Here is a 25,817-nt window from a genome sequence, read left to right on the forward strand (position 1 = left end):
GTTTTTAGAGAGAGAAAGTAGAGAGAGAAAGGCTCTGGTCCGGAGGGAAGCTGAGGACATATTTGGAAAGCTTATCAAGCCAGGATCAATCTTCACAACTGGAGTTTCAGGAGATTTGGCCTCTAAAGCCTTGAAAATTGAGATTGAAGTTTGAATTGGGAATTTGGGGGTTTGTCCAAATCTTGCATTTCTGAAGTTTTCTGTCGTGAAAGTTACTATTCACATGAATAGTACTATTCATATGAATTCCGTCTGATTGCATAATTTACTATTCATTCAATTTACTATTCATTCAATTTGAATTTACTATTCATTCAATTTGAGTTTACTATTCAGTCACGAATTGATTTCAGAAATTACTGTTCATGTGCATAGTACTATTACTATTCACATGAATAGTACTTTTCATGAGTATTTTGATTTTGTCATGAAAGTTGTAGCCTTAGATGTTAGCTTTCTAATGGCATTGGAATCACCCAAAAAGGAGGTCTAGAACTCTAGATATGATTGTTCTAGTGAATGATTTGGCATGGTTATGGAAAAGTTGTATGTAATTATGAAATATGCTATGTGCATGTGGTTTGGAAAAGCTAATAGAACTCAGAGGAGTAAGGTTATGGTATGGAAGATCTCTTGGTGAGATCAGGATATAATCTTTGGAAAACTATAAAATTTGTGAATCCCATGGTGAGGATTCCAATAAGGAACTTTTCCAAGGATTATATAATAAACCACTTCAGATGTTAGGTGAATTCTGAAGTACTCCTCTAAGTATTCTATTTGCTACCGGTATGGGTCTGGGCCGAGTCATACCGATGGATGAGGTGGCTCCACCAGGGTTACGTGACGACGTAAATCCAACTGTATATTTTCCATGAGAGGTTAGGCGTGGGACATGGGTTGCTGACATGTTTCACCGTATCAACACTTGGTTTGGATGGTGTTGAGGCCAACATTTGGTTTGGATGTGTTGGTTACATCATGGATTACACAGTGGTGTGACTTTGTTTTTGGATGTGGAATATGTATACATATGGTATGGATTGTATACATTGGTTATGGATTTCTTTATTAAATATGTATACATTGGTATGGATGTGTATACCTTAGATTCTGGATTGGTTTATATTTGGCATGGAAATAACTATTTTAATGTTCATTTCCTTGGTATGGATATGTATTGTTGATGAATATCTAGTTTAATGATATTTCATTTTATTGTACTATGGTTGGTTTTTATACGTGCTAACCCTTATGTTTCCATGTGGTTTGGACTGTGATGATCTCACTTTGTGGGGGAGCAGATCAGGTGTGAGGCTTTGGGATAGCAAGAAGTCTTTGGTAGCTGCTTTGAGAAGTAGCTAGGTTTAGAGCTTGACCAGCACCTAGGGTGTCTTATATGATGTTATTATGGGATTACTGTATAATTTTACTAAGACTGACTCTGATATAATTATGTTTGATATTATGAAGACAAATTTTTACACTCTAGCGTAGCTGGCTTTTGCTCTATTTTCTATATTATATATCATTTTATTTTAGTTGGTTTTGATGTGACGGCCTAGGGTGGGTTGTTACAATTTTGGTATCAGAGCCGGGACCCGGGCCGGTGTGCCAGCGAGGGCGCTGGACTCCCTTGAGGGGGGGTGGATATAGTCCCACATCGGTTAGGAAGGAGAACGAAGCATGCCATATATATGGGTGTGGATACCTTCCTTGTGTAGACGCGTTTAGGGATGCCATGAGGGCATTGCCTAGAACAAAACCCTGAGGCCTGAGGGCAAAGGGGACAATATCTGGCCATGTGGGGTCGCTGCGCTACTCTGATGGGGAAGGCAGGACTTGCCTTGGTGGACGCGTTTTGGGGTGGCATGCGTGTCATTGCCAGAAGCAAAACCGTGAGGGCTGCGGCCAAAGCGGACAATATCCACATGCGGGTTGCTTGGGCTGTTACATTGATAGCTTGAGAATAATATCTAGCCAAGTGTTCAAACTTGACCACATACTCTTGTACTGACATATTTCCTTGCTGCAGTCTCAAAAATTCAGCTTCCTTAGCATATCTGGCGCTATCTGGAAAATATTTCTCTAGGAATACCTTTTTGAAATTTTCCCAATTTATCACCTCCCCTCTAGCTTCCATCATAGCTTGAGCACCTTTCCACCAGAAACTAGCCTCACCCACCAACATATAAACAGCATAAACTAGCTTCCTCTCCTCGGGGCATTGCATCACCATGAAAATTTTCTCCATCTCCTCAATCCACTGGTCAGCAACTTCAGGTCCATCAACACCTGTAAATTGAGGAGGATTCCCTTTTCTGAACTCTGACAAGCCCCTATACTCATTAGGTACCTCAGCCCTAGCTGCTTCAGCTGCAGCCTGGTTGGTCTCCATCTGAGCCAACAAAGTATTCTGTTGTCCAATAGCAGCAGCAATTTGCTCCATAGCTTGAGCAATCTGTTGCGCATCCACGCCTGAAGAAGGATTAGAATTGTTTCCCCTACCAACCATCCTAATCAAGATAAAAGATCAAGGAACCCATGAGTTTACACCAAAACACATAAATAATTCCTTTCCAAAATCTATTTCCTCACAATAGAAACATAACAAGACCATTTCCCACAAATCCTAAAGAGACTCGACCAGCTCTGATACCAAATGTAACAGCCCAAGCAACCCGCATGTGGATATTGTCCGCTTTGGCCGCAGCCCTCACGGTTTTGCTTCTGGCAATGACACGCATGCCACCCCAAAACGCGTCCACCAAGGCAAGTCCTGCCTTCCCCATCAGAGTAGCGCAGCGACCCCACATGGCCAGATATTGTCCCCTTTACCCTCAGGCCTCAGGGTTTTGTTCTAGGCAATGCCCTCATGGCATCCCTAAACGCGTCTACACAAGGAAGGTATCCACACCCATATATATGGCATGCTTCGTTCTCCTTCCTAACCGATGTGGGTCTATAAATGTAACAGCCCAAGCAACCCGCATGTGGATATTGTCCGCTTTGGCCGCAGCCCTCACGGTTTTGCTTCTGGCAATGACACGCATGCCATAGTCCCCACATCGGTTAGGAAGGAGAACGAAGCATGCCATATATATGGGTGTGGATACCTTCCTTGTGTAGACGCGTTTAGGGGTGCCATGAGGGCATTGCCTAGAACAAAACCCTGAGGCCTGAGGGCAAAGGGGACAATATCTGGCCATGTGGGGTCGCTGCGCTACTCTGATGGGGAAGGCAGGACTTGCCTTGGTAGACGCGTTTTGGGGGTGGCATGCGTGTCATTGCCAGAAGCAAAACCGTGAGGGCTGCGGCCAAAGCGGACAATATCCACATGCGGGTTGCTTGGGCTGTTACATTTGGTATCAGAGCCGGAACCCGGGCCGGTGTGCCAGCGAGGGTGCTGGATGATGGAGGACCATCCTTGAAGACACATGTGGGCCCCATCACTAGGTCCATGGCTAGGAGGGTTGAAGAGGAGGAGGGTGTTCACACACCTAGGGATACTCTCCTCATGATCATAGAGTATTAGTACTCTCCTAAGCCTCATTAGTATAGGGTTTATTTTATTTGCCAATTTTACCCTTGTATTTTGGGGTATTTTAGTCATAGGATTTATTTTCCTTGTATTTCCCATTTTACCCTTGTATTATGGGGTGCTTTAGATGATTAGGGTTTTTATTTTGGGCTAGGGTATTCCATTAGGAGGTGACGCCTATTTTGGTGGTTTTTGGATCTATTTTTGGTGTTAAAAAGGCTTAGGCCCAAGTGGAGGGCAAAGGTTGCATGGACTTATCATGCACCTATTTGTAGCCAATCTAACCCCTTAGATTCCATCCTTGGCCACCAAGTAGCATCTAGGTTTCATTTGGCATTGCATTTGGAGTGCATTTGCCTTGTGAATTTCGGCCATGCATTGCTCCAAATGCAACCCTAGATGCCTCCCCTCCTATAAATACCCAACACCCCACCACTTGTAAATACTTTGGATTATATGAATTTGAGAGAGCATTTCTTTGCCTCAAATCCTATCCTTAGTCCCTAGCTAAATTCGGCTAGCCTACCTTCATTCTCCACCCTTGGAGAGTGATACCTAGAGTGGCCTCCACCTACCTTGGAGTGAGCCAACCTAAATCACCAAACACCATCTCCTAAATAGCTTCCGCCCAAACACCTCCCTTTTCACGCCAACCTCCTTTCCTTCACCATATATCCTCCTTTTGTCCACCTTGTTGAACCTAGATCAAGGGCAAGGCTTCCTCTCCTTCATCCCTACATCATTTCATGGAGAAGGAACCCATCACTGGACTCCCTTGAGGGGGGGTGGATATAGTCCCACATCGGTTAGGAAGGAGAACGAAGCATGCCATATATATGGGTGTGGATACCTTCCTTGTGTAGACGCGTTTAGGGGTGCCATGAGGGCATTGCCTAGAACAAAACCCTGAGGCCTGAGGGCAAAGGGGACAATATCTGGCCATGTGGGGTCGCTGCGCTACTCTGATGGGGAAGGCAGGACTTGCCTTGGTAGACGCGTTTAGGGGTGCCATGAGGGCATTGCCTAGAACAAAACCCTGAGGCCTGAGGGCAAAGGGGACAATATCTGGCCATGTGGGGTCGCTGCGCTACTCTGATGGGGAAGGCAGGACTTGCCTTGGTAGACGCGTTTAGGGGTGCCATGAGGGCATTGCCTAGAACAAAACCCTGAGGCCTGAGGGCAAAGGGGACAATATCTGGCCATGTGGGGTCGCTGCGCTACTCTGATGGGGAAGGCAGGACTTGCCTTGGTGGACGCGTTTAGGGATGCCATGAGGGCATTGCCTAGAACAAAACCCATTGTGGGACAATATCTGGCCATGTGGGGTCGCTGCGCTACTCTGATGGGGTTGGCAGGACTTGCCTTGGTGGACGCGTTTTGGGGTGGCATGCGTGTCATTGCCAGAAGCAAAACCGTGAGGGCTGCGGCCAAAGCGGACAATATCCACATGCGGGTTGCTTGGGCTGTTACATTTGGTATCAGAGCCGGGACTCGGGCCGGTGTGCCAGCGAGGGCGCTGGACTCCCTTGAGGGGGGGTGGATATAGTCCCACATCGGTTAGGAAGGAGAACGAAGTTGTAACACCATGGAAAATACTAAGTTATTTAGTATATATGTATGTATGTATATGTTATTTATGTGGATTTGGAATGTACTTACTTCTATGCATGTTGTATGTTAATGTGATTTTGATTAGTTATTTAAGCATGATAGTGATTTTATAGTATGAGATGAGAGGTTGATGTTTTGATAGTTTGTATAGGCATGTGTGTGCATGAATTTGGTGAATGATGCATTGTACACCATTATACTGAACCAGTATTAAGAGGGAAGAAGACTGATCACCTTCCTCCTCATCTTGGTTAAGTGAAGTATTATGGCATGCAACTCATTATTCCAAGCATCTATATCTAAAAGTGATATTTGTTTGTGTGTTGACACATGTTGCATTTCATATGGTGGTGAGTTGTGAGTATTGCATGGAAAGGAATAAGATGGGTAGGAGATCGAAGGATAGGAACATAAGATAAATCTGGTCTTTCTGAGTGAATTTGAGGTTGTTTCAGAGCTTAGGGAGTTGAAATACTTCAAGGAATAGGATATTTGAGGTGAATAGGTGCTAAGGGTGAAATTTGGAAATTTTGAAAAATGGCTATATATAGGGACTTAGGACCGGAGGATTTCATTTGTCAGACAGAGACAGTTTTTAGAGAGAGAAAGTAGAGAGAGAAAGGCTCTGGTCCGGAGGGAAGCTGAGGACATATTTGGGAAGCTTATCAAGCCAGGATCAATCTTCACAACTGGAGTTTCAGGAGATTTGGCCTCTAAAGCCTTGAAAATTGAGATTGAAGTTTGAATTGGGAATTTGGGGGTTTGTCCAAATCTTGCATTTCTGAAGTTTCTGAGGTAAGGGTAGTACTTATAAGACTTAATCTAGTATGTATGGGTTTGAAATATCATATTAATTTCATGATTTAAGCTTGATTAAGGATGGATTGAGGAAAAAGGGGTTTGATAGGGTTTTCATGATTTCTTCATGATTTGCATGAATTAATGGTTAAAACTTGATTTTATTGCTTAAAATGTTGTTTCTGGATATTGTTTATGCTTTATAATGGTTCAATTTCGTGTAATTTGGATTGGATTCATGAATTGGAAGGAATTTTGATGATTTTCAAGTTTTCTGTCGTGAAAGTTACTATTCAGATGAATAGTACTATTCATATGAATTCCGTCTGATTGCATAATTTACTATTCATTCAATTTACTATTCATTCAATTTGAATTTACTATTCATTCAATTTGAGTTTACTATTCAGTCACGAATTGATTTCAGAAATTACTGTTCATGTGCATAGTACTATTACTATTCACATGAATAGTACTTTTCATGAGTATTTTGATTTTGTCATGAAAGTTGTAGCCTTAGATGTTAGCTTTCTAATGGCATTGGAATCACCCAAAAAGGAGGTCTAGAACTCTAGATATGATTGTTCTAGTGAATGATTTGGCATGGTTATGGAAAAGTTGTATGTAATTATGAAATATGCTATGTGCATGTGGTTTGGAAAAGCTAATAGAACTCAGAGGAGTAAGGTTATGGTATGGAAGATCTCTTGGTGAGATCAGGATATAATCTTTGGAAAACTATAAAATTTGTGAATCCCATGGTGAGGATTCCAATAAGGAACTTTTCCAAGGATTATATAATAAACCACTTCAGATGTTAGGTGAATTCTGAAGTACTTCTCTAAGTATTCTATTTGCTACCGGTATGGGTCTGGGCCGAGTCATACCGATGGATGAGGTGGCTCCACCAGGGTTACGTGACGACGTAAATCCAACTGTATATTTTCCATGAGAGGTTAGGCGTGGGACATGGGTTGCTGACATGTTTCACCGTATCAACACTTGGTTTGGATGGTGTTGAGGCCAACATTTGGTTTGGATGTGTTGGTTACATCATGGATTATACAGTGGTGTGACTTTGTTTTTGGATGTGGAATATGTATACATATGGTATGGATTGTATACATTGGTTATGGATTTCTTTATTAAATATGTATACATTGGTATGGATGTGTATACCTTAGATTCTGGATTGGTTTATATTTGGCATGGAAATAACTATTTTAATGTTCATTTCCTTGGTATGGATATGTATTGTTGATGAATATCTAGTTTAATGATATTTCATTTTATTGTACTATGGTTGGTTTTTATACGTGCTAACCCTTATGTTTCCATGTGGTTTGGACTGTGATGATCTCACTTTGTGGGGGAGCAGATCAGGTGTGAGGCTTTGGGATAGCAAGAAGTCTTTGGTAGCTGCTTTGAGAAGTAGCTAGGCTTAGAGCTTGACCAGCACCTAGGGTGTCTTATATGATGTTATTATGGGATTACTGTATAATTTTACTAAGACTGACTCTGATATAATTATGTTTGATATTATGAAGACAAATTTTACACTCTAGCGTAGCTGGCTTTTGCTCTATTTTCTATATTATATATCATTTTATTTTAGTTGGTTTTGATGTGACGGCCTAGGGTGGGTCATTACAGTTTTGGTATCAGAGCTGGTCGAGTCTCTTTAGGATTTGTGGGAAATGGTCTTGTTATGTTTCTATTGTGAGGAAATAGATTTTGGAAAGGAATTATTTATGTGTTTTGGTGTAAACTCATGGGTTCCTTGATCTTTTATCTTGATTAGGATGGTTGGTAGGGGAAACAATTCTAATCCTTCTTCAGGCGTGGATGCGCAACAGATTGCTCAAGCTATGGAGCAAATTGCTGCTGCTATTGGACAACAGAATACTTTGTTGGCTCAGATGGAGACCAACCGGGCTGCAGCTGAAGCAGCTAGGGCTGAGGTACCTAATGAGTATAGGGGCTTGTCAGAGTTCAGAAAAGGGAATCCTCCTCAATTTACAGGTGTTGATGGACCTGAAGTTGCTGACCAGTGGATTGAGGAGATGGAGAAAATCTTCATGGTGATGCAATGTCCCGAGGAGAGAAAGCTAGTTTATGCTATTTATATGTTGGTGGGTGAGGCTAGTTTCTGGTGGAAAGGTGCTCAGGCTATGATGGAGGCTAGAGGGGAGGCAGTAAATTGGGAAAATTTCAAAAAGGTATTCCTAGAGAAATATTTTCCAGATAGCGCCAGATATGCTAAGGAAGCTGAATTTTTGAGACTGCAACAAGGAAATATGTCAGTACAAGAGTATGTGGTCAAGTTTGAACACTTGGCTAGATATTATTCTCAAGCTATCACTGAAGCCTGGAGGTGTAGGAAGTTTAGTGAGGGTCTAAGATTTGAGCTGAGAAAGACTATTGTTCCTATGGGAATTATGGAGTTTCCAGTTTTAGTTGAAAAGGCAAAAACAGTGGAAAGATTTGAAGGAGGAAATAAAATGGCAAAGGGTCCAGAGGGATCATTTGGATTTGGTAGGGGAAACATCCTCAAAAGAGACCATCTCAGTTTCAAATTGGAAATGCTAATAAGAAACCGATGGGGACTACTACTACAAGAGATGTTCAGAGTATTAGATGTTATGTCTGTGGAGGCCCACATATGATGAAAGACTGTCCTACAAAGAACTATACGTGTTTTAAATGTGGCAAGGTGGGTCACATGGCTAAAGATTGCAATGTCAAAAATATTCCAGCTAGAGAGAACCAGAAAGTGGATCGGCCTACTGTAGCAGGTCGTGTCTTTGCTTTAACAGGTGCTGAAGCTGAAACGTCATCTGAACTGGTAAAAGGAAAGGGCAAAGCTAATGGTAATGATATTTTTATTCTATTTGATTCTGGTGCTTCACATTCTTTTATTTCTTATGAACGTGTGAGAAGGTTAAATTTGGTTGTGAGTTCCTTGTGTGTGGATCTAGTTGTTTCTACCCCAGCTTCAGGGTCTGTTTTGACTTCTGAAGTTTGTTTGAGATGTCCAGTGGAGGTAGAAGGGCGTAATTATAAAGTGAATTTGTTTTGTTTACCTCTATCTGATTTGGATGTGATTTTAGGGATGGATTGGCTTTCTACCAATAAGATTTTGATAGATTGTTCAGAAAAGAGATTAATCTTTCCTACTGTTGAACAGGAGAGGTTTATTTCTAGTGGACAGGTGGATGGGTTGTTGAAGGATGGAGCTCTTGGGTTTATGATCCTCTCTTTTATCAGTGTAGAGAATGAGAAGTTGTTGAATAGTATTGATGTTGTTAGAGATTTTCCAGAGGTTTTTCCGGATGATGTTCCGGGATTACCACCAAAGCGAGAGTTAGAGTTTAGTATTGATCTTATACCAGGGGCGGGACCAGTGTCCATTTCTCCTTATAGAATGGCACCAGCGGAGTTGTTTGAATTGAAAAAGCAGGTTGAGGAGCTTTTGGAGAAGCAGATGATCAGACCTAGTGTATCTCCGTGGGGAGCACCAGTGTTATTGGTAAAGAAGAAGGATGGTGGTGTGAGATTATGTGTGGATTACAGACAGTTAAATAAATTGACAATTAAGAATAAGTATCCATTGCCAAGGATAAATGATTTGATGGATCAGTTGAGGGGAGCTTCTGTTTTCTCCAAGATTGATTTGAGGTCGGGGTATCACCAGATTCGAGTAAAGGAGGAAGACATACCAAAGACTGCTTTCAGGACTCGGTATGGTCATTATGAGTATGTTGTTATGCCTTTTGGAGTAACGAATGCTCCAGCTATTTTCATGGATTATATGAACAGGATTTTCAGACCCTTTCTGGATAAATTTGTTGTGGTGTTCATTGATGACATTTTGGTTTATTCTAGATCTATGGAGGAACATAGAGAACATTTAAGGACAGTTTTGCAGGTATTGAAGGAGAAACAGTTATTTGCAAAGCTGTCAAAATGTGAGTTTTGGCTATCTGAAGTGAAATTCTTGGGTCATGAGATTTCTGCACAAGGAATTGCAGTTGATCCTACTAAGGTGGAAGCGGTTTTGAGGTGGGAACGTCCGAAATCAGTTACTGAAGTTAGAGGTTTTGTGGGATTAGCTGGCTATTATAGAAGATTCATAGAAGGATTTTCTAAAATAGTTATGCCTTTGACACAGCTGACTAGGAAAGATCATCCTTTTGTATGGACGGAGGAGTGTGAGAAAAGTTTTCAAGAGTTAAAGGAGAAACTGACGTCGTCTCCTGTATTAATTCTACCAAATCCTAATAAATCTTTTGAAGTTTATTGTGATGCATCTCATCAAGGTTTAGGATGTGTTCTTATGCAAGATAGACAGGTTGTGGCCTATGCATCTAGGCAGTTAAAGACTCATGAACGAAATTATCCTACGCATGATCTAGAGTTGGCTGCGGTGGTTTTTGCTTTGAAGATTTGGAGACATTATCTCTATGGAGCAAAGTTTGATGTGTTCAGTGATCACAAGAGTCTGAAATATTTGTTTGATCAGAAAGAGTTAAATATGAGGCAGAGGAGGTGGATTGAATTTTTGAAAGATTATGATTTTCAGTTAATGTATCATCCAGGTAAAGCGAATGTGGTGGCAGATGCTTTGAGCAGAAAATCCCTTCATATGTCTTACATGATGGTTAAAGAGATGGAGTTGGTAGAGAAATTCAGGGATATGAATCTTAATGTTGTGATTGCCTCAGATTTTATTAGTTGTGGTATGACTACCATTACTAGTGATTTCTTGGAGATGGTGAAACAAAAACAAGTTCAGGATACGGGATTGAACAAGGTTAGAAAATTGTTGGGTTCTGAGAAAGCTGAAGGATTTGAACAAGATATGGAAGGAGTTTTGAGATACAAGGGCAGAATTTGTATTCCACAAGATGAGGAGTTGAAGAAATTAATACTTGAGGAAGGTCATAAAAGTAAGTTGAGTGTACATCCAAGTATGACAAAAATGTATCAAGATTTGAAGAAAATGTTTTGGTGGAATGGTATGAAGAGGGAGGTAACCGAGTATGTCGCATCTTGCATTGTATGTCAGAAAGCTAAGGTAGAACATCAAAAACCAGGAGGTTTGTTACAGATGATGGAAGTGCCAGAATGGAAATGGGATAGTATAACCATGGATTTTGTTGTTGGATTATCAAGGTCTGCTAAGAATTGTGATTCTATTTGGGTGATCGTGGATAGATTAACTAAGTGTGCTCATTTTCTTCCAGTGAATATAAAGTGGTCCATGGAAAAATTAACTCAGTTGTATGTCAAGGAGATTGTTAGATTACATGGTGTGCCCTCCAGTATCATCTCTGATAGGGATCCTCGTTTTACATCCCGATTTTGGCAGAGTTTGCATCAGGCATTAGGGACTAAATTGAGACTCAGTTCTGCTTATCACCCACAGACTGATGGGCAGTCTGAGAGGACTATCCAATCTTTGGAGGACTTGTTGAGGGCTTGTATTTTGGATCATCTAGGGAGTTGGGAAGAAATGTTGCCTTTGGTCGAGTTCACTTATAATAACAGTTTTCATGCAAGTATAGGAATGGTACCATTTGAGGCTCTGTATGGGAGGAAGTGTCGAACACCTTTATGTTGGTTCAAAGAGGGAGAATCAATGATGGTAGGGCCAGAGATCATCTTACAGACTACTGAAAAGGTGAAGCAAATTCAGGAAAGAATGAGAGCTACTCAGAGTAGGCAAAAGTCTTATGCAGACAAAAGGAGGAAACCTTTGGAGTTTTCAGAAGGAGAACATGTGTTTTTGAAAGTAACTCCTACCACAGGTGTGGGAAGAGCTATCAAAGCTAAGAAGTTGAATCCTAAGTTTATTGGACCGTATCAAATTCTCAAGAGGATTGGATCAGTGGCATATCAGATTGCATTACCTCCATTTCTGTCTAATCTGAATGAAGTGTTCCATGTTTCACAGTTGAGAAAGTATATTCACGATCCGAGTCATGTCTTGGAATCAGAGGCAGTGCAAGTTAAGGAGAATTTAACTTTTGAGAAACAGCCAGTTTCAGTGGCAGATAGGAAAGTTAAGCAATTGCGGGGTAAATCTATCAATTTGGTAAAGGTTATTTGGGATGAGGTTACTAATGAAGCCACTTGGGAGTTGGAAGATAGAATGAAGGATCAATACCCATATCTCTTTATGAGTAAGTGAATTTTCGGGGACGAAAATTTTTGTTGTTGGGGAGAGTTGTAACACCATGGAAAATACTAAGTTATTTAGTATATATGTATGTATGTATATGTTATTTATGTGGATTTGGAATGTACTTACTTCTATGCATGTTGTATGTTAATGTGATTTTGATTAGTTATTTAAGCATGATAGTGATTTTATAGTATGAGATGAGAGGTTGATGTTTTGATAGTTTGTATAGGCATGTGTGTGCATGAATTTGGTGAATGATGCATTGTACACCATTATACTGAACCAGTATTAAGAGGGAAGAAGACTGATCACCTTCCTCCTCATCTTGGTTAAGTGAAGTATTATGGCATGCAACTCATTATTCCAAGCATCTATATCTGAAAGTGATATTTGTTTGTGTGTTGACACATGTTGCATTTCATATGGTGGTGAGTTGTGAGTATTGCATGGAAAGGAATAAGATGTGTAGGAGATCGAAGGATAGGAACATAAGATAAATCTGGTCTTTCTGAGTGAATTTGAGGTTGTTTCAGAGCTTAGGGAGTTGAAATACTTCAAGGAATAGGATATTTGAGGTGAATAGGTGCTAAGGGTGAAATTTGGAAATTTTGAAAAATGGCTATATATAGGGACTTAGGACCGGAGGATTTCATTTGTCAGACAGAGACAGTTTTTAGAGAGAGAAAGTAGAGAGAGAAAGGCTCTGGTCCGGAGGGAAGCTGAGGACATATTTGGGAAGCTTATCAAGCCAGGATCAATCTTCACAACTGGAGTTTCAGGAGATTTGGCCTCTAAAGCCTTGAAAATTGAGATTGAAGTTTGAATTGGGAATTTGGGGGTTTGTCCAAATCTTGCATTTCTGAAGTTTCTGAGGTAAGGGTAGTACTTATAAGACTTAATCTAGTATGTATGGGTTTGAAATATCATATTAATTTCATGATTTAAGCTTGATTAAGGATGGATTGAGGAAAAAGGGGTTTGATAGGGTTTTCATGATTTCTTCATGATTTGCATGAATTAATGGTTAAAACTTGATTTTATTGCTTAAAATGTTGTTTCTGGATATTGTTTATGCTTTATAATGGTTCAATTTCGTGTAATTTGGATTGGATTCATGAATTGGAAGGAATTTTGATGATTTTCAAGTTTTCTGTCGTGAAAGTTACTATTCATATGAATAGTACTATTCATATGAATTCCGTCTGATTGCATAATTTACTATTCATTCAATTTACTATTCATTCAATTTGAATTTACTATTCATTCAATTTGAGTTTACTATTCAGTCACGAATTGATTTCAGAAATTACTGTTCATGTGCATAGTACTATTACTATTCACATGAATAGTACTTTTCATGAGTATTTTGATTTTGTCATGAAAGTTGTAGCCTTAGATGTTAGCTTTCTAATGGCATTGGAATCACCCAAAAAGGAGGTCTAGAACTCTAGATATGATTGTTCTAGTGAATGATTTGGCATGGTTATGGAAAAGTTGTATGTAATTATGAAATATGCTATGTGCATGTGGTTTGGAAAAGCTAATAGAACTCAGAGGAGTAAGGTTATGGTATGGAAGATCTCTTGGTGAGATCAGGATATAATCTTTGGAAAACTATAAAATTTGTGAATCCCATGGTGAGGATTCCAATAAGGAACTTTTCCAAGGATTATATAATAAACCACTTCAGATGTTAGGTGAATTCTGAAGTACTCCTCTAAGTATTCTATTTGCTACCGGTATGGGTCTGGGCCGAGTCATACCGATGGATGAGGTGGCTCCACCAGGGTTACGTGACGACGTAAATCCAACTGTATATTTTCCATGAGAGGTTAGGCGTGGGACATGGGTTGCTGACATGTTTCACCGTATCAACACTTGGTTTGGATGGTGTTGAGGCCAACATTTGGTTTGGATGTGTTGGTTACATCATGGATTATACAGTGGTGTGACTTTGTTTTTGGATGTGGAATATGTATACATATGGTATGGATTGTATACATTGGTTATGGATTTCTTTATTAAATATGTATACATTGGTATGGATGTGTATACCTTAGATTCTGGATTGGTTTATATTTGGCATGGAAATAACTATTTTAATGTTCATTTCCTTGGTATGGATATGTATTGTTGATGAATATCTAGTTTAATGATATTTCATTTTATTGTACTATGGTTGGTTTTTATACGTGCTAACCCTTATGTTTCCATGTGGTTTGGACTGTGATGATCTCACTTTGTGGGGGAGCAGATCAGGTGTGAGGCTTTGGGATAGCAAGAAGTCTTTGGTAGCTGCTTTGAGAAGTAGCTAGGCTTAGAGCTTGACCAGCACCTAGGGTGTCTTATATGATGTTATTATGGGATTACTGTATAATTTTACTAAGACTGACTCTGATATAATTATGTTTGATATTATGAAGACAAATTTTACACTCTAGCGTAGCTGGCTTTTGCTCTATTTTCTATATTATATATCATTTTATTTTAGTTGGTTTTGATGTGACGGCCTAGGGTCTTCATAATATCAAACATAATTATATCAGAGTCAGTCTTAGTAAAATTATACAGTAATCCCATAATAACATCATATAAGACACCCTAGGTGCTGGTCAAGCTCTAAGCCTAGCTACTTCTCAAAGCAGCTACCAAAGACTTCTTGCTATCCCAAAGCCTCACACCTGATCTGCTCCCCCACAAAGTGAGATCATCACAGTCCAAACCACATGGAAACATAAGGGTTAGCACGTATAAAAACCAACCATAGTACAATAAAATGAAATATCATTAAACTAGATATTCATCAACAATACATATCCATACCAAGGAAATGAACATTAAAATAGTTATTTCCATGCCAAATATAAACCAATCCAGAATCTAAGGTATACACATCCATACCAATGTATACATATTTAATAAAGAAATCCATAACCAATGTATACAATCCATACCATATGTATACATATTCCACATCCAAAAACAAAGTCACACCACTGTATAATCCATGATGTAACCAACACATCCAAACCAAATGTTGGCCTCAACACCATCCAAACCAAGTGTTGATACGGTGAAACATGTCAGCAACCCATGTCCCACGCCTAACCTCTCATGGAAAATATACAGTTGGATTTACGTCGTCACGTAATCCTGGTGGAGCCACCTCATCCATCGGTATGACTCGGCCCAGACCCATACCGGTAGCAAATAGAATACTTAGAGGAGTACTTCAGAATTCACCTAACATCTGAAGTGGTTTATTATATAATCCTTGGAAAAGTTCCTTATTGGAATCCTCACCATGGGATTCACAAATTTTATAGTTTTCCAAAGATTATATCCTGATCTCACCAAGAGATCTTCCATACCATAACCTTACTCCTCTGAGTTCTATTAGCTTTTCCAAACCACATGCACATAGCATATTTCATAATTACATACTTTTCCATAACCATGCCAAATCATTCACTAGAACAATCATATCTAGAGTTCTAGACCTCCTTTTTGGGTGATTCCAATGCCATTAGAAAGCTAACATCTAAGGCTACAACTTTCATGACAAAATCAAAATACTCATGAAAAGTACTATTCATGTGAATAGTAATAGTACTATGCACATGAACAGTAATTTCTGAAATCAATTCGTGACTGAATAGTAAACTCAAATTGAATGAATAGTAAATTCAAATTGAATGAATAGTAAATTGAATGAATAGTAAATTATGCAATCAGATGGAATTCATATGAATAGTACTATTCATGTGAATAGTAACTTTCACGACAGAAAACTTGAAAATCATCAAAATTCCTTCCAATTCATGAATCCAATCCAAATTACACGAAATTGAACCATTATAAAGCATAAACAATATCCAGAAACAACATTTTAAGCAATAAAATCAAGTTTTAACCATTAATTCATGCAAATCATGAAGAAATCATGAAAACCCTATCAAACCCCTTTTTCCTCAATCCATCCTTAATCAAGCTTAAATCATGAAATTAATATGATATTTCAAACCCATACATACTAGATTAAGTCTTATAAGTACTACCCTTACCTCAGAAACTTCAGAAATGCAAGATTTGGACAAACCCCCAAATTCCCAATTCAAACTTCAATCTCAATTTTCAAGGCTTTAGAGGCCAAATCTCCTGAAACTCCAGTTGTGAAGATTGATCCTGGCTTGATAAGCTTCCCAAATATGTCCTCAGCTTCCCTCCAGACCAGAGCCTTTCTCTCTCTACTTTCTCTCTCTAAAAACTGTCTCTGTCTGACAAATGAAATCCTCCGGTCCTAAGTCCCTATATATAGCCATTTTTCAAAATTTCCAAATTTCACCCTTAGCACCTATTCACCTCAAATATCCTATTCCTTGAAGTATTTCAACTCCCTAAGCTCTGAAACAACCTCAAATTCACTCAGAAAGACCAGATTTATCTTATGTTCCTATCCTTCGATCTCCTACCCATCTTATTCCTTTCCATGCAATACTCGCAACTCACCACCATATGAAATGCAACATGTGTCAACATGTCGCCACCGGCCCGAAACGGGCTTTCGGCATTCGCGAAGGATGGTTGGACTCGTTTATTTGTTTGAAAATATGGATTGCTAGAATGACGTATTCTCAAACTGAGACCTTGTCAAACGAGCAATTTTATTAAATGATTCACCAATCCATATTAATCCCAAGCGGGACCCTCCATGGATTAGTGGTTTTCGCAAAATGAGGGTTCTTTGGAGTCGCCACCAATGTTTTACTCAAAACATTGGAAAAAGGGATAAGGCAATCGATTCAAAAATTGACTTCGGCCATTACAACCAGAGTCGGGTAAGGGAGTCGGTTACGCGTGGGGAAGGTGTTAGCACCCCACAGCGCCCCTTTCGGGTTCCCTATGACAGATTATTTCTAAAATAACAGTGTAGAATTACTAAATTACCCCTATTTATTCTAAGCAATTATAAATTAACTATCTACATGATGACAGTTAAATATGCACACAGAAAGCAGTAAAAAGAAGGATTTTGAAGAAGAAACCTTTGAAGCGTGCTTTCTATATATTTCGTAAAACTGGGAAGCTTTTTGGCGTTCCCTCGCTCTACAAGCCCGCTCGCTCCCTTCCTATAAAATTTTAACTATGGAAATCCGGAGGATTTCCCTTCGACTAGGTTCGATCCTCAAGCAAAATGGCTCGGGGCTCAAGAACTTCGTCGGATCAACTCTCCGAGTGATTTCTAGGGCAGAACACTGCTCAAAAACCCCAGAATACTCAAGGAGAGGGTTGAAACTATGTTCCAAAGTGTGGAATGACGTCCAATTGACGTCATATTTATAGGGAACAGGCCCAATACGGGCTACAGAATCAATACGGCCGTATTGAAATTTTTGAACTTCAATACGGCCGTATTGAGTTCAATACGGTCGTATTGAAATTCAGAAATTTCAATGCGCCCGTATTGAGTTCACTGCGGCTGTATTGAAGCTTCAATACGGCCGTATTGATTTCAGTACGGCCGTATTGAAGTTTCAGAAACTTCAATACGCCGTATTGAGTTCACTGCGGCCATATTGAAGCTTCAATACGGCCGTATTAAGTTTAGTACGGCCGTATTGGGCTTCATTCCCTCCACTTCCTTATTTTAAGCTACTCTAAGACCTCTAAATCTACAGATAGCCATCCTATGGTCTTCTAGGAGTCCTTCTGGCTGACTTTCCTTCGATCTTTGAGGGTTTTCGAGTTTTATTTCCAACCCGGACAATTTTAGGGGTCTACAGCTGCCCCCCCTTTACTTAGTCGGACGGCCTTTTGGTGTACCGGCTGACAAGTAAAGGAGTTGACCCAATTGTCCGGGTGATGTGCCGACCTTCTGACTTGTAATGTCTTTCGGTGGAAAATTGTTGAGTAGCCTCTCCAGGTGGGTGCATACCTCGGCGCTTCTGACATCCTCGGTAGCTGAGTTTACCCTCTCTAGGGTCAACTTCACTCGACGCCCGAGCCGGAAGTTGAACACCGACGTGCCTCTGGCGACGCTGGTGATTGAGTACCGTCTCTAGGTGGGTGCATACCTCGGCGCTTCTGACATCCTCGGTAGCTGAGTTTACCCTCTCCAGGGTCAACTTCACTCGACGCCCGAGCCGGAAGTTGAACACCGACGTGCCTCTGGCGACGCTGGTGATTGAGTACCGTCTCTCCAGACCTAGCCTCACTCGACGCCCGAGCCGGAAGCTAGACACCAGTGTTTTAACATCACTGATGATTGAGTATTGCCTCTCCAGGCCCAACCTCACTCGCCGCCCGAGCCGGAAGTTGGACATCAACGCACCTCTGATGACGCTGATGGTTGAGTACCGTCTCTCCAGACCTAACCTCACTCGACGCCCGAGCCGGAAGCTAGACACCAGTGTGTTAACATCACCCTGATGATTGAGTACCGCCTCTCCAGGCTCTGCCGCTTAACATTTGGCAGTTGAGTTTGCCCTCTCCAGGGTCTGCGTCTTAACATCGGCAGGTGAGTTTATCCTCTCCAGGGACTGCGTCTTAACATCGGCAGCTGAGTTTACCCTCTCCAGGGACTGCGTCTTAACATCGGCAGCTGAGTTTGCCCTCTCCAGGGACTGCGTCCATGTCTTCTGATCACTTCGGCAATGCGAGTTTACCCTCTCCAGGGATTTGAGATGATTTTTGTCTCCACAGTCCACTATGCTGCTTCGACAGTTTTTTCTGATTTTGTGCCGCTGAGGGCTGGATAACGCAGGGATCCGTCTAGGGGATGTGCAGTCATTCATAGGTTCCTGTGCCCCAACTTGCATTGCATTGTTGGTACCCATGGGGAATTTTTGAATCCTTGGGGTGTGGACACAGATGCTCTCTCTTTGAGTTGAGCGATGCCTTATGTTTGGCTGACGTCCTTTGACGTTGGTGGAGTATCCCGGTTGTCCTTATTCGGGTATCTCTTTTTGATTTTCTGATTTTTGCTGCCTCTGTGTAGGCTGTTATCCGCTGGGGATTCTGGATTTTGTCTCCACAGTCCACGATGCTGCTTCGACGATTGTTTTTGATTTTTGTGCCACTGAGGGCTGGATAACGCAGGGATCCGTCTAGGGGATGTGCAGTTACTCATAGGTTCTTGTGTCCCAACTTTCCATTGAGTAGTTGGCGCCCATTGAGGAATTTCTGTTTCCTTGGGGTGTAGACACGAAGATGCTCTTTCTGAGATGAGCAGTGCCTTATGATTGGCTGACGTCCTTTGGACGTTGGTGGAGTATCCCGGTTATCCTTATTCGGGTAACTCTTTTTAATTTTTGGATTTTGTTGCCTCTGTGTAGGCTGTTATCCGCCAGGGGATTTTGTCATTGGTTGTGATTGGCCTCTTCTGTTAGGCAGATCATCTTGATGTTCAATGATAGGCTGAGAGCCGGATTCCGCTTGGGGAATGATTATTGATCTTTTCGATTTTTTCTCTTTTTTGAAAGAGTGCCTCTGAATAGGCGAATTATCTTGATGTTTGATGATTGGCTGAATGCCGAATTCCTCTTGGGGAATGGTTATTGATCTTTTTGATTTTTTTCTCTTTTTGAAGGGGTGCCTCTTGAGTAGGCGACTGGGGATTTGAAGTTCAGTGTTCGGCTGAGTGCCAAATTCCGCTTGGGGAATGGTTATTGATGTTGTTTTTTTTTTTTTTTGATTTTTCTCCTTTTGCAGGGATGCCTCTGAGTAGGCAACTGGGGAATGTGGGATCTTATGTATCCCAGAGTATTATTTAGGAAGCCTCTGCAGGCTTAGCCTCACTCAGCGCTTGAGTCAGAGAGCTATCTTCCACTGAGGAAGTTTTAAGTCCTTTGACTAGATATACTGCTTGGGTGATCGTGCTTCCATTGGGAATGTCGTCGATCTTGCTTTGATAGCTCTCGTTGGGGATTCGTTCCGTGAGCTTGAGTTGAGGTTTCTCTGGGGAGTATTATTTCTGCGAGCCTCTCCAGGCTCAATTATTCTGAATGAGTATTGTTTCGGCAAGCCTCTCCAGGCTCAGTTATTTCTGAGAGAGTATTATTTCAGTAAGCCTCTCCAGGCTCAGTTATTCTGATGAGAGTATTATTTCAGCAAGCCTCTCCAGGCTCAATTATTCTGTGGGAGTATTATTTCGGCAAGCCTCTCCAGGCTCAATTATTCTGAGAGATGTGAAATCTTTGTCTTTTTTTGTCGACTTTTGACTTTTTCTGTATGTTTGCCTTTTTTGTCATTTTTTGGCTTTTTCTGTATTTTTGCCTTTTTTGTCATTTTTTGGCTTTTTCTGTATTTTTGCCTTAGTTATTATGAGAGAGTATTATTTCGGCGAGCCTCTCCAGGCTCAGTTATTTTGAGAGAGTATTATTTCGGCGAGCCTCTCCAGGCTCAGTTATTTTGAGAGAGTATTCTTTCGGCAAGCCTCTCCAGGCTCAGTTATTCTGAGAGTATTCTTTCGGCAAGCCTCTCCAGGCTCAGTTATTCTGAGAGTATTCTTTCGGCAAGCCTCTCCAGGCTCAGTTATTCTGAGAGTATTCTTTCGGCAAGCCTCTCCAGGCTCAGTTATTCTGAGAGTATTCTTTCGGCAAGCCTCTCCAGGCTCAGTTATTCTGTATGACGCTGTTGATTTTCTGAATCTTTGCATTTTGTTTGCTGCTGTCATACACAAGCAATTTTTCTATTTTTTCTATTTTATGCAATTGCCTCATGACGAGGTCTTTGAAAATTTCTTTATGGCCAATACGGCCGCATCCATTTCAGTACGCCCATGTTTGAGTTAAAAATTTGTTCATAACCCCAATTTTAGTACGGGTGTACTGAACATGGTACGGGCGCATTGTTTTTTCTGAAGTTTATATATTTTTTGTTTTTCTTGTTTGTTTTTTTCAATAAACAGAGAATAAGTGATCTTCCAGTACACCTATCATCTGTATGCATGTATGCGGTATGATGCACCTAATTCTATTTGACTCTTTTTTCAAAAGAATTAACCGATGCGTTTTTGGATTTTGCCATTCCTCTTAGACGGGCTGTGCGCTGCCGACTTCTGTAACCGAGGAATGATGCGTATTATATTTGAGATTTGGTGTCATCAACCAAATGATCCTTCCCTTTCTTTAGAAGATGTGTCAACCCTCCTATTGACCACTATATCTCCATGTTTCCACTAGATTATTCAAAAATCGTTGGGACAAGAGAGAAAAGAAGGAAAGGGTATATTTTTCAAAAGTTTGTGTTTTAGAGGGGATTATTTTATTTTTTTGAAAAATGGATTTTGTAAGAATGGCTGGCCAATGGTAGGCTTAAATGTTTAGGTTTGTTCGATTAAACACTTATGAGGTTAAGCACATCTTTGTTATTAATGATTGTGCTTTGACAACTTGGATAGCTTTTCTTGAGCCCCTTGTTGAATTCAATTGATGGTACCATCATGGATTTATTTTGTTTTTTTTTTTTTTTTTTTCTTTTTGACGGCCCTAACTTTTGCCTAAAACACCCATTTGTGGAGTTTTAGCGGGTCTTTTGCTCTTATTTTGTAACCCTAACTTTTGCCTAGGTCACCCTTTTGTGGGATTCCTAGCGGGTCTTTTGCTCTTATTTTTGCGCAGTCCCCTTTTTGGGTTTCCTGCCGAGCTTATTATCTTTAGGATTTCTTTTATCCATGATGGCACTTATTGATGCCAAGAAAAGGTGCTCCAAGTTGACACACACACTTCCACATAAAAATGATGCGGGTTTATTGATTATTAAGACGATTTTAACCTCATTTATGTTTATTCAAACAGGGTTAAATAATGTGGTCTAGAATTTTATTGCAAGCAAGAAAAGAAGCAATAAGAAATAATGAAGAATGATTTTATTATAATCATAGTGGAAACATGTGCCCTATCGAGGCTCGGGGGTCGGGCTGTCCCCGAGGAGTGATCTCTAATAGTCACTGGATTTACACATCCCTATTAGAAGGAAAAGGACACTTGATGACGACAGCTGGCCTTGACGTTTGTGAACCAGCCTTCCTAAAGATCTGGCTTAAAGAACGTCGAGAAGGATCTTGATTCCTCTTCGTTCTTTGATCTTTAACAGGGTTGTATCCTAACCCTTGTTTCCCCGGATTGTCCTTGATAATGGGTAGCTCCGGGATTCCTTGGGAGTCCTTGCCTAATTCTTGTCTTGGCAAGTATCCGTTCTTTGTGAGCATATGAGCTACCTTCTTCATTTCTCGGGGAAACGTTTCAACATTGGCAATCTCCAATGCTTGGAAGGCGGTTTCTAGAGCTTCCTCCACTGCATCCACATAAGGTATGGTGGATGGCTTGCTGATGAGTATGTCGTCTTCAGCTTGTACAGTCACCAGCTTGTCACCCACAATGAATTTGACTTTCTTGGTGAAGCGTAGAAGGAATAGCTTTTGCATCATGAATCCAAGGTCGGCCGAGGAGACAGCTGTATGCGGGAGTAATGTCCATCACTTGAAATTCGACGTTGAAGATGGTGGGCCCAATTTGGATTGGGAGATTGACTTCTCCCACCACTTCTCTTTTAGAACCGTCGAAAGCTCGGACGATCATGTTGCTCGGGTGCATTTGGATTCCCTTGATTGCCACTTGCTCGAGCGTTCTTTTTGGCATTACGTTCAAGGAAGATCCATTATCTACCAAGACTTTAGCGATGTGATACTCCTTGCACTTTATAGAGATGTGCAAGGGCTTGTTGTGGTTTGATCCCTCGGCGAGGATTTCTTCGTCGATGAAGGTGAGGTGATCATTAGCCTTGATGTGACTAACAATCCCCTCAAACTCGTCTTGGGAGATAGTGTGCGACACGTATGCCTCGTTCAAGACTTTCGACAGAGTTTGCCGATGCGGTTCGGAGCTTAGGATCAACGACAACAGCGTAATCTTTGCTGGCGTCCTATGAAGTTGATCCACGATGGAGTACTCGCTCTGTCGGATAAATTTTAACAGCTTGTCAGTCTCCTCCTCGGATTCTTTTTCCTCGGTTTTCTTTTCTTCTTTTTCTTTATTCTTGGGGGCTTTGTTATGAAGATCATCGGGAATGTAGATCCTACCACTCCTAGTCATGCCCCCAAGTCCAGCGATGTTGGAGATATCGCTGTCGGCAGAAGAGTGGATGTCGTATATCCACGGCACAGCCTTATTTGATTTGTAAGGGAAAGGCCTTGGAACTGTGATCCTTAATGGTGTTGGACCTTCCCCTTTGTTTGTCTTGATTACCAACAACGGAGTTGACGTGTGCTCGCTTGGCGCGGTTGTTGGCTTACACTTGATAACGAACGGCGTGTGATCCATTCTTTGAATATACGCATCGATTATTTCTTTCTTTTTATTAATGTTTATTAATGGATTACTAGGAGAGATGTATGAATGACTCCTAGATCTCTCCATGATCTATATGCATGATATGAGATGATGAGGTTGAATATGCATGCATAGTGTTTATTCAACTAAGCATTATCATGTTTTTAGGATGTTCCTAAGATGATGCATGATATTGCTTGGTTTGGATAAATAACCCTTTTTTCTTTTTTTCTTTGGGTATTTTGTATCTTTTTTGTATTTATTTTTTGGGTGAAAAGGGAAACTACCTACATGAATGTGATGAAGGTAGATGTTAACACCATGCAATGGAAGATTCTTATTCCTATTTATTTTTATTTTAAAAGAATAGGAATGTTGTATGTTTAAAGAAATGCAATGTATGCTCAAACAATTTCACATAAACAATGCACAAACAATTCACTCATCCACGAACAGTCACGAGCGAATCACGAGGTAGGGGTATCCTGCAGAAAAGTGCATATTCAAGGTGGTTCTAACTGTTCTCACCGGTCTGAGGCCCCCAAGGTGCCCCCATTATAGGGACCCAATTCCTCTCATCGTAGGTCGATGGAAAGCTCCAACGCACCGTCGGACTCAAGTTCATGGTTATCACCTTGAGTGATGTTTTCCGACAACGGTCTACGGGCACCTATAGACCCATTCGACAACCGGCCGTACTAACATCCACTCCCTATGGTTAATCACTCATGCCCCCGGGTATAGAGGGAACTGTTGTGTGCAAAGGTTTGTGTGCAGTTTTTATTTCAAACAATTGCGTAAATTTAAAAATACAACAGTTATTAAAGCCAAATAGATAAACATGTTATCATACAAGTGAGGGGTAATAAAGTAATTTTAACTATTATTTGTTAAAAATAATCTGTCACTAAATGGGACTGACTCTCGAGGCTTCCCTAGCGGAGTCGCCATCTGTCGCCACCGGCCCGAAACGGGCTTTCAGCATTCGCGAAGGATGGTTGGACTCGTTTATTTGTTTGAAAATATGAATTGCTAGAATGACGTATTCTCAAACTGAGACCTTGTCAAACGAGCAATTTTATTAAATGATTCACCAATCCATATTAATCCCAAGCGGGACCCTCCATGGATTAGTGGTTTTCGCAAAAGGAGGGTTCTTTGGAGTCGCCACCAATGTTTTACTCAAAACATTGGAAAAAGGGATAAGGCAATCGATTCAAAAATCGACTTCGGCCATTACAACCAGAGTCGGGTAAGGGAGTCGGTTACGCGTGGGGAAGGTGTTAGCACCCCACAGCGCCCCTTTCGGGTTCCCTATGACAGATTATTTCTAAAATAACAGTGTAGAATTACTAAATTACCCCTATTTATTCTAAGCAATTATAAATTAACTATCTACATGATGACAGTTAAATATGCACACAGAAAGCAGTAAAAAGAAGGATTTTGAAGAAGAAACCTTTGAAGCGTGCTTTCTATATATTTCGTAAAACTGGGAAGCTTTTTGGCGTTCCCTCGCTCTACAAGCCCGCTCGCTCCCTTCCTATAAAATTTTAACTATGGAAATCCGGAGGATTTCCCTTCGACTAGGTTCGATCCTCAAGCAAAATGGCTCGGGGCTCAAGAACTTCGTCGGATCAACTCTCCGAGTGATTTCTAGGGCAGAATACTGCTCAAAAACCCCAGAATACTCAAGGAGAGGGTTGAAACTATGTTCCAAAGTGTGGAATGACGTCCAATTGACGTCATATTTATAGGGAACAGGCCCAATACGGGCTACAGAATCAATACGGCCGTATTGAAATTTTTGAACTTCAATACGGCCGTATTGAGTTCAATACGGTCGTATTGAAATTCAGAAATTTCAATGCGCCCGTATTGAGTTCACTGCGGCTGTATTGAAGCTTCAATACGGCCGTATTGATTTCAGTACGGCCGTATTGAAGTTTCAGAAACTTCAATACGCCGTATTGAGTTCACTGCGGCCATATTGAAGCTTCAATACGGCCGTATTAAGTTTAGTACGGCCGTATTGGGCTTCATTCCCTCCACTTCCTTATTTTAAGCTACTCTAAGACCTCTAAATCTACAGATAGCCATCCTATGGTCTTCTAGGAGTCCTTCTGGCTGACTTTCCTTCGATCTTTGAGGGTCTTCGAGTTTTATTTCCGACCCGGACAATTTTAGGGGTCTACACAACACACAAACAAATATCACTTTCAGATATAGATGCTTGGAATAATGAGTTGCATGCCATAATACTTCACTTAACCAAGATGAGGAGGAAGGTGATCAGTCTTCTTCCCTCTTAATACTGGTTCAGTATAATGGTGTACAATGCATCATTCAC

At 40.8% G+C, this 25,817-nt stretch overlaps 1 protein-coding gene across 2 annotated transcripts; it reads right to left on the reverse strand.

The window, feature by feature from the left end:
* Window positions 1–1,432: 1,432 nt before the first annotated feature.
* Window positions 1,433–16,621, reverse strand: LOC145954365 (uncharacterized). 2 transcript variants are annotated; one of them, XM_083068434.1, is made up of 2 exons: window positions 16,202–16,621; window positions 1,433–2,516 (listed from the first exon to the last, which is right to left on the reverse strand). In XM_083068434.1, exon 2 carries the CDS (start codon window positions 2,513–2,515, stop codon window positions 1,589–1,591), a length of 927 nt encoding a protein of 308 aa, XP_082924560.1. In that variant the 5' UTR covers window position 2,516; window positions 16,202–16,621; the 3' UTR covers window positions 1,433–1,588. The 2 variants fall into 2 exon arrangements, 1 of the variants encoding a protein (XP_082924560.1); XR_014431567.1 differs by lacking the exon at window positions 1,433–2,516 and adding an exon at window positions 14,738–14,823.
* Between the last annotated feature and the right edge of the window lie 9,196 nt (window positions 16,622–25,817).

The sequence above is a fragment of the Cajanus cajan genome, chromosome 2 (assembly GCF_000230855.2).
Source record: "Cajanus cajan strain Asha chromosome 2, NIPB_CcT2T_4, whole genome shotgun sequence".
In the NCBI taxonomy this organism is placed as follows: Eukaryota; Viridiplantae; Streptophyta; class Magnoliopsida; order Fabales; family Fabaceae; genus Cajanus; species Cajanus cajan.

Coding starts and splice junctions, on each gene's coding strand:
- LOC145954365 (XM_083068434.1), bottom strand. CDS start 2,515: ATGGTTGGTAGGGGAAACAATTCTAATCCTTCTTCAGGCGTGGATGCG.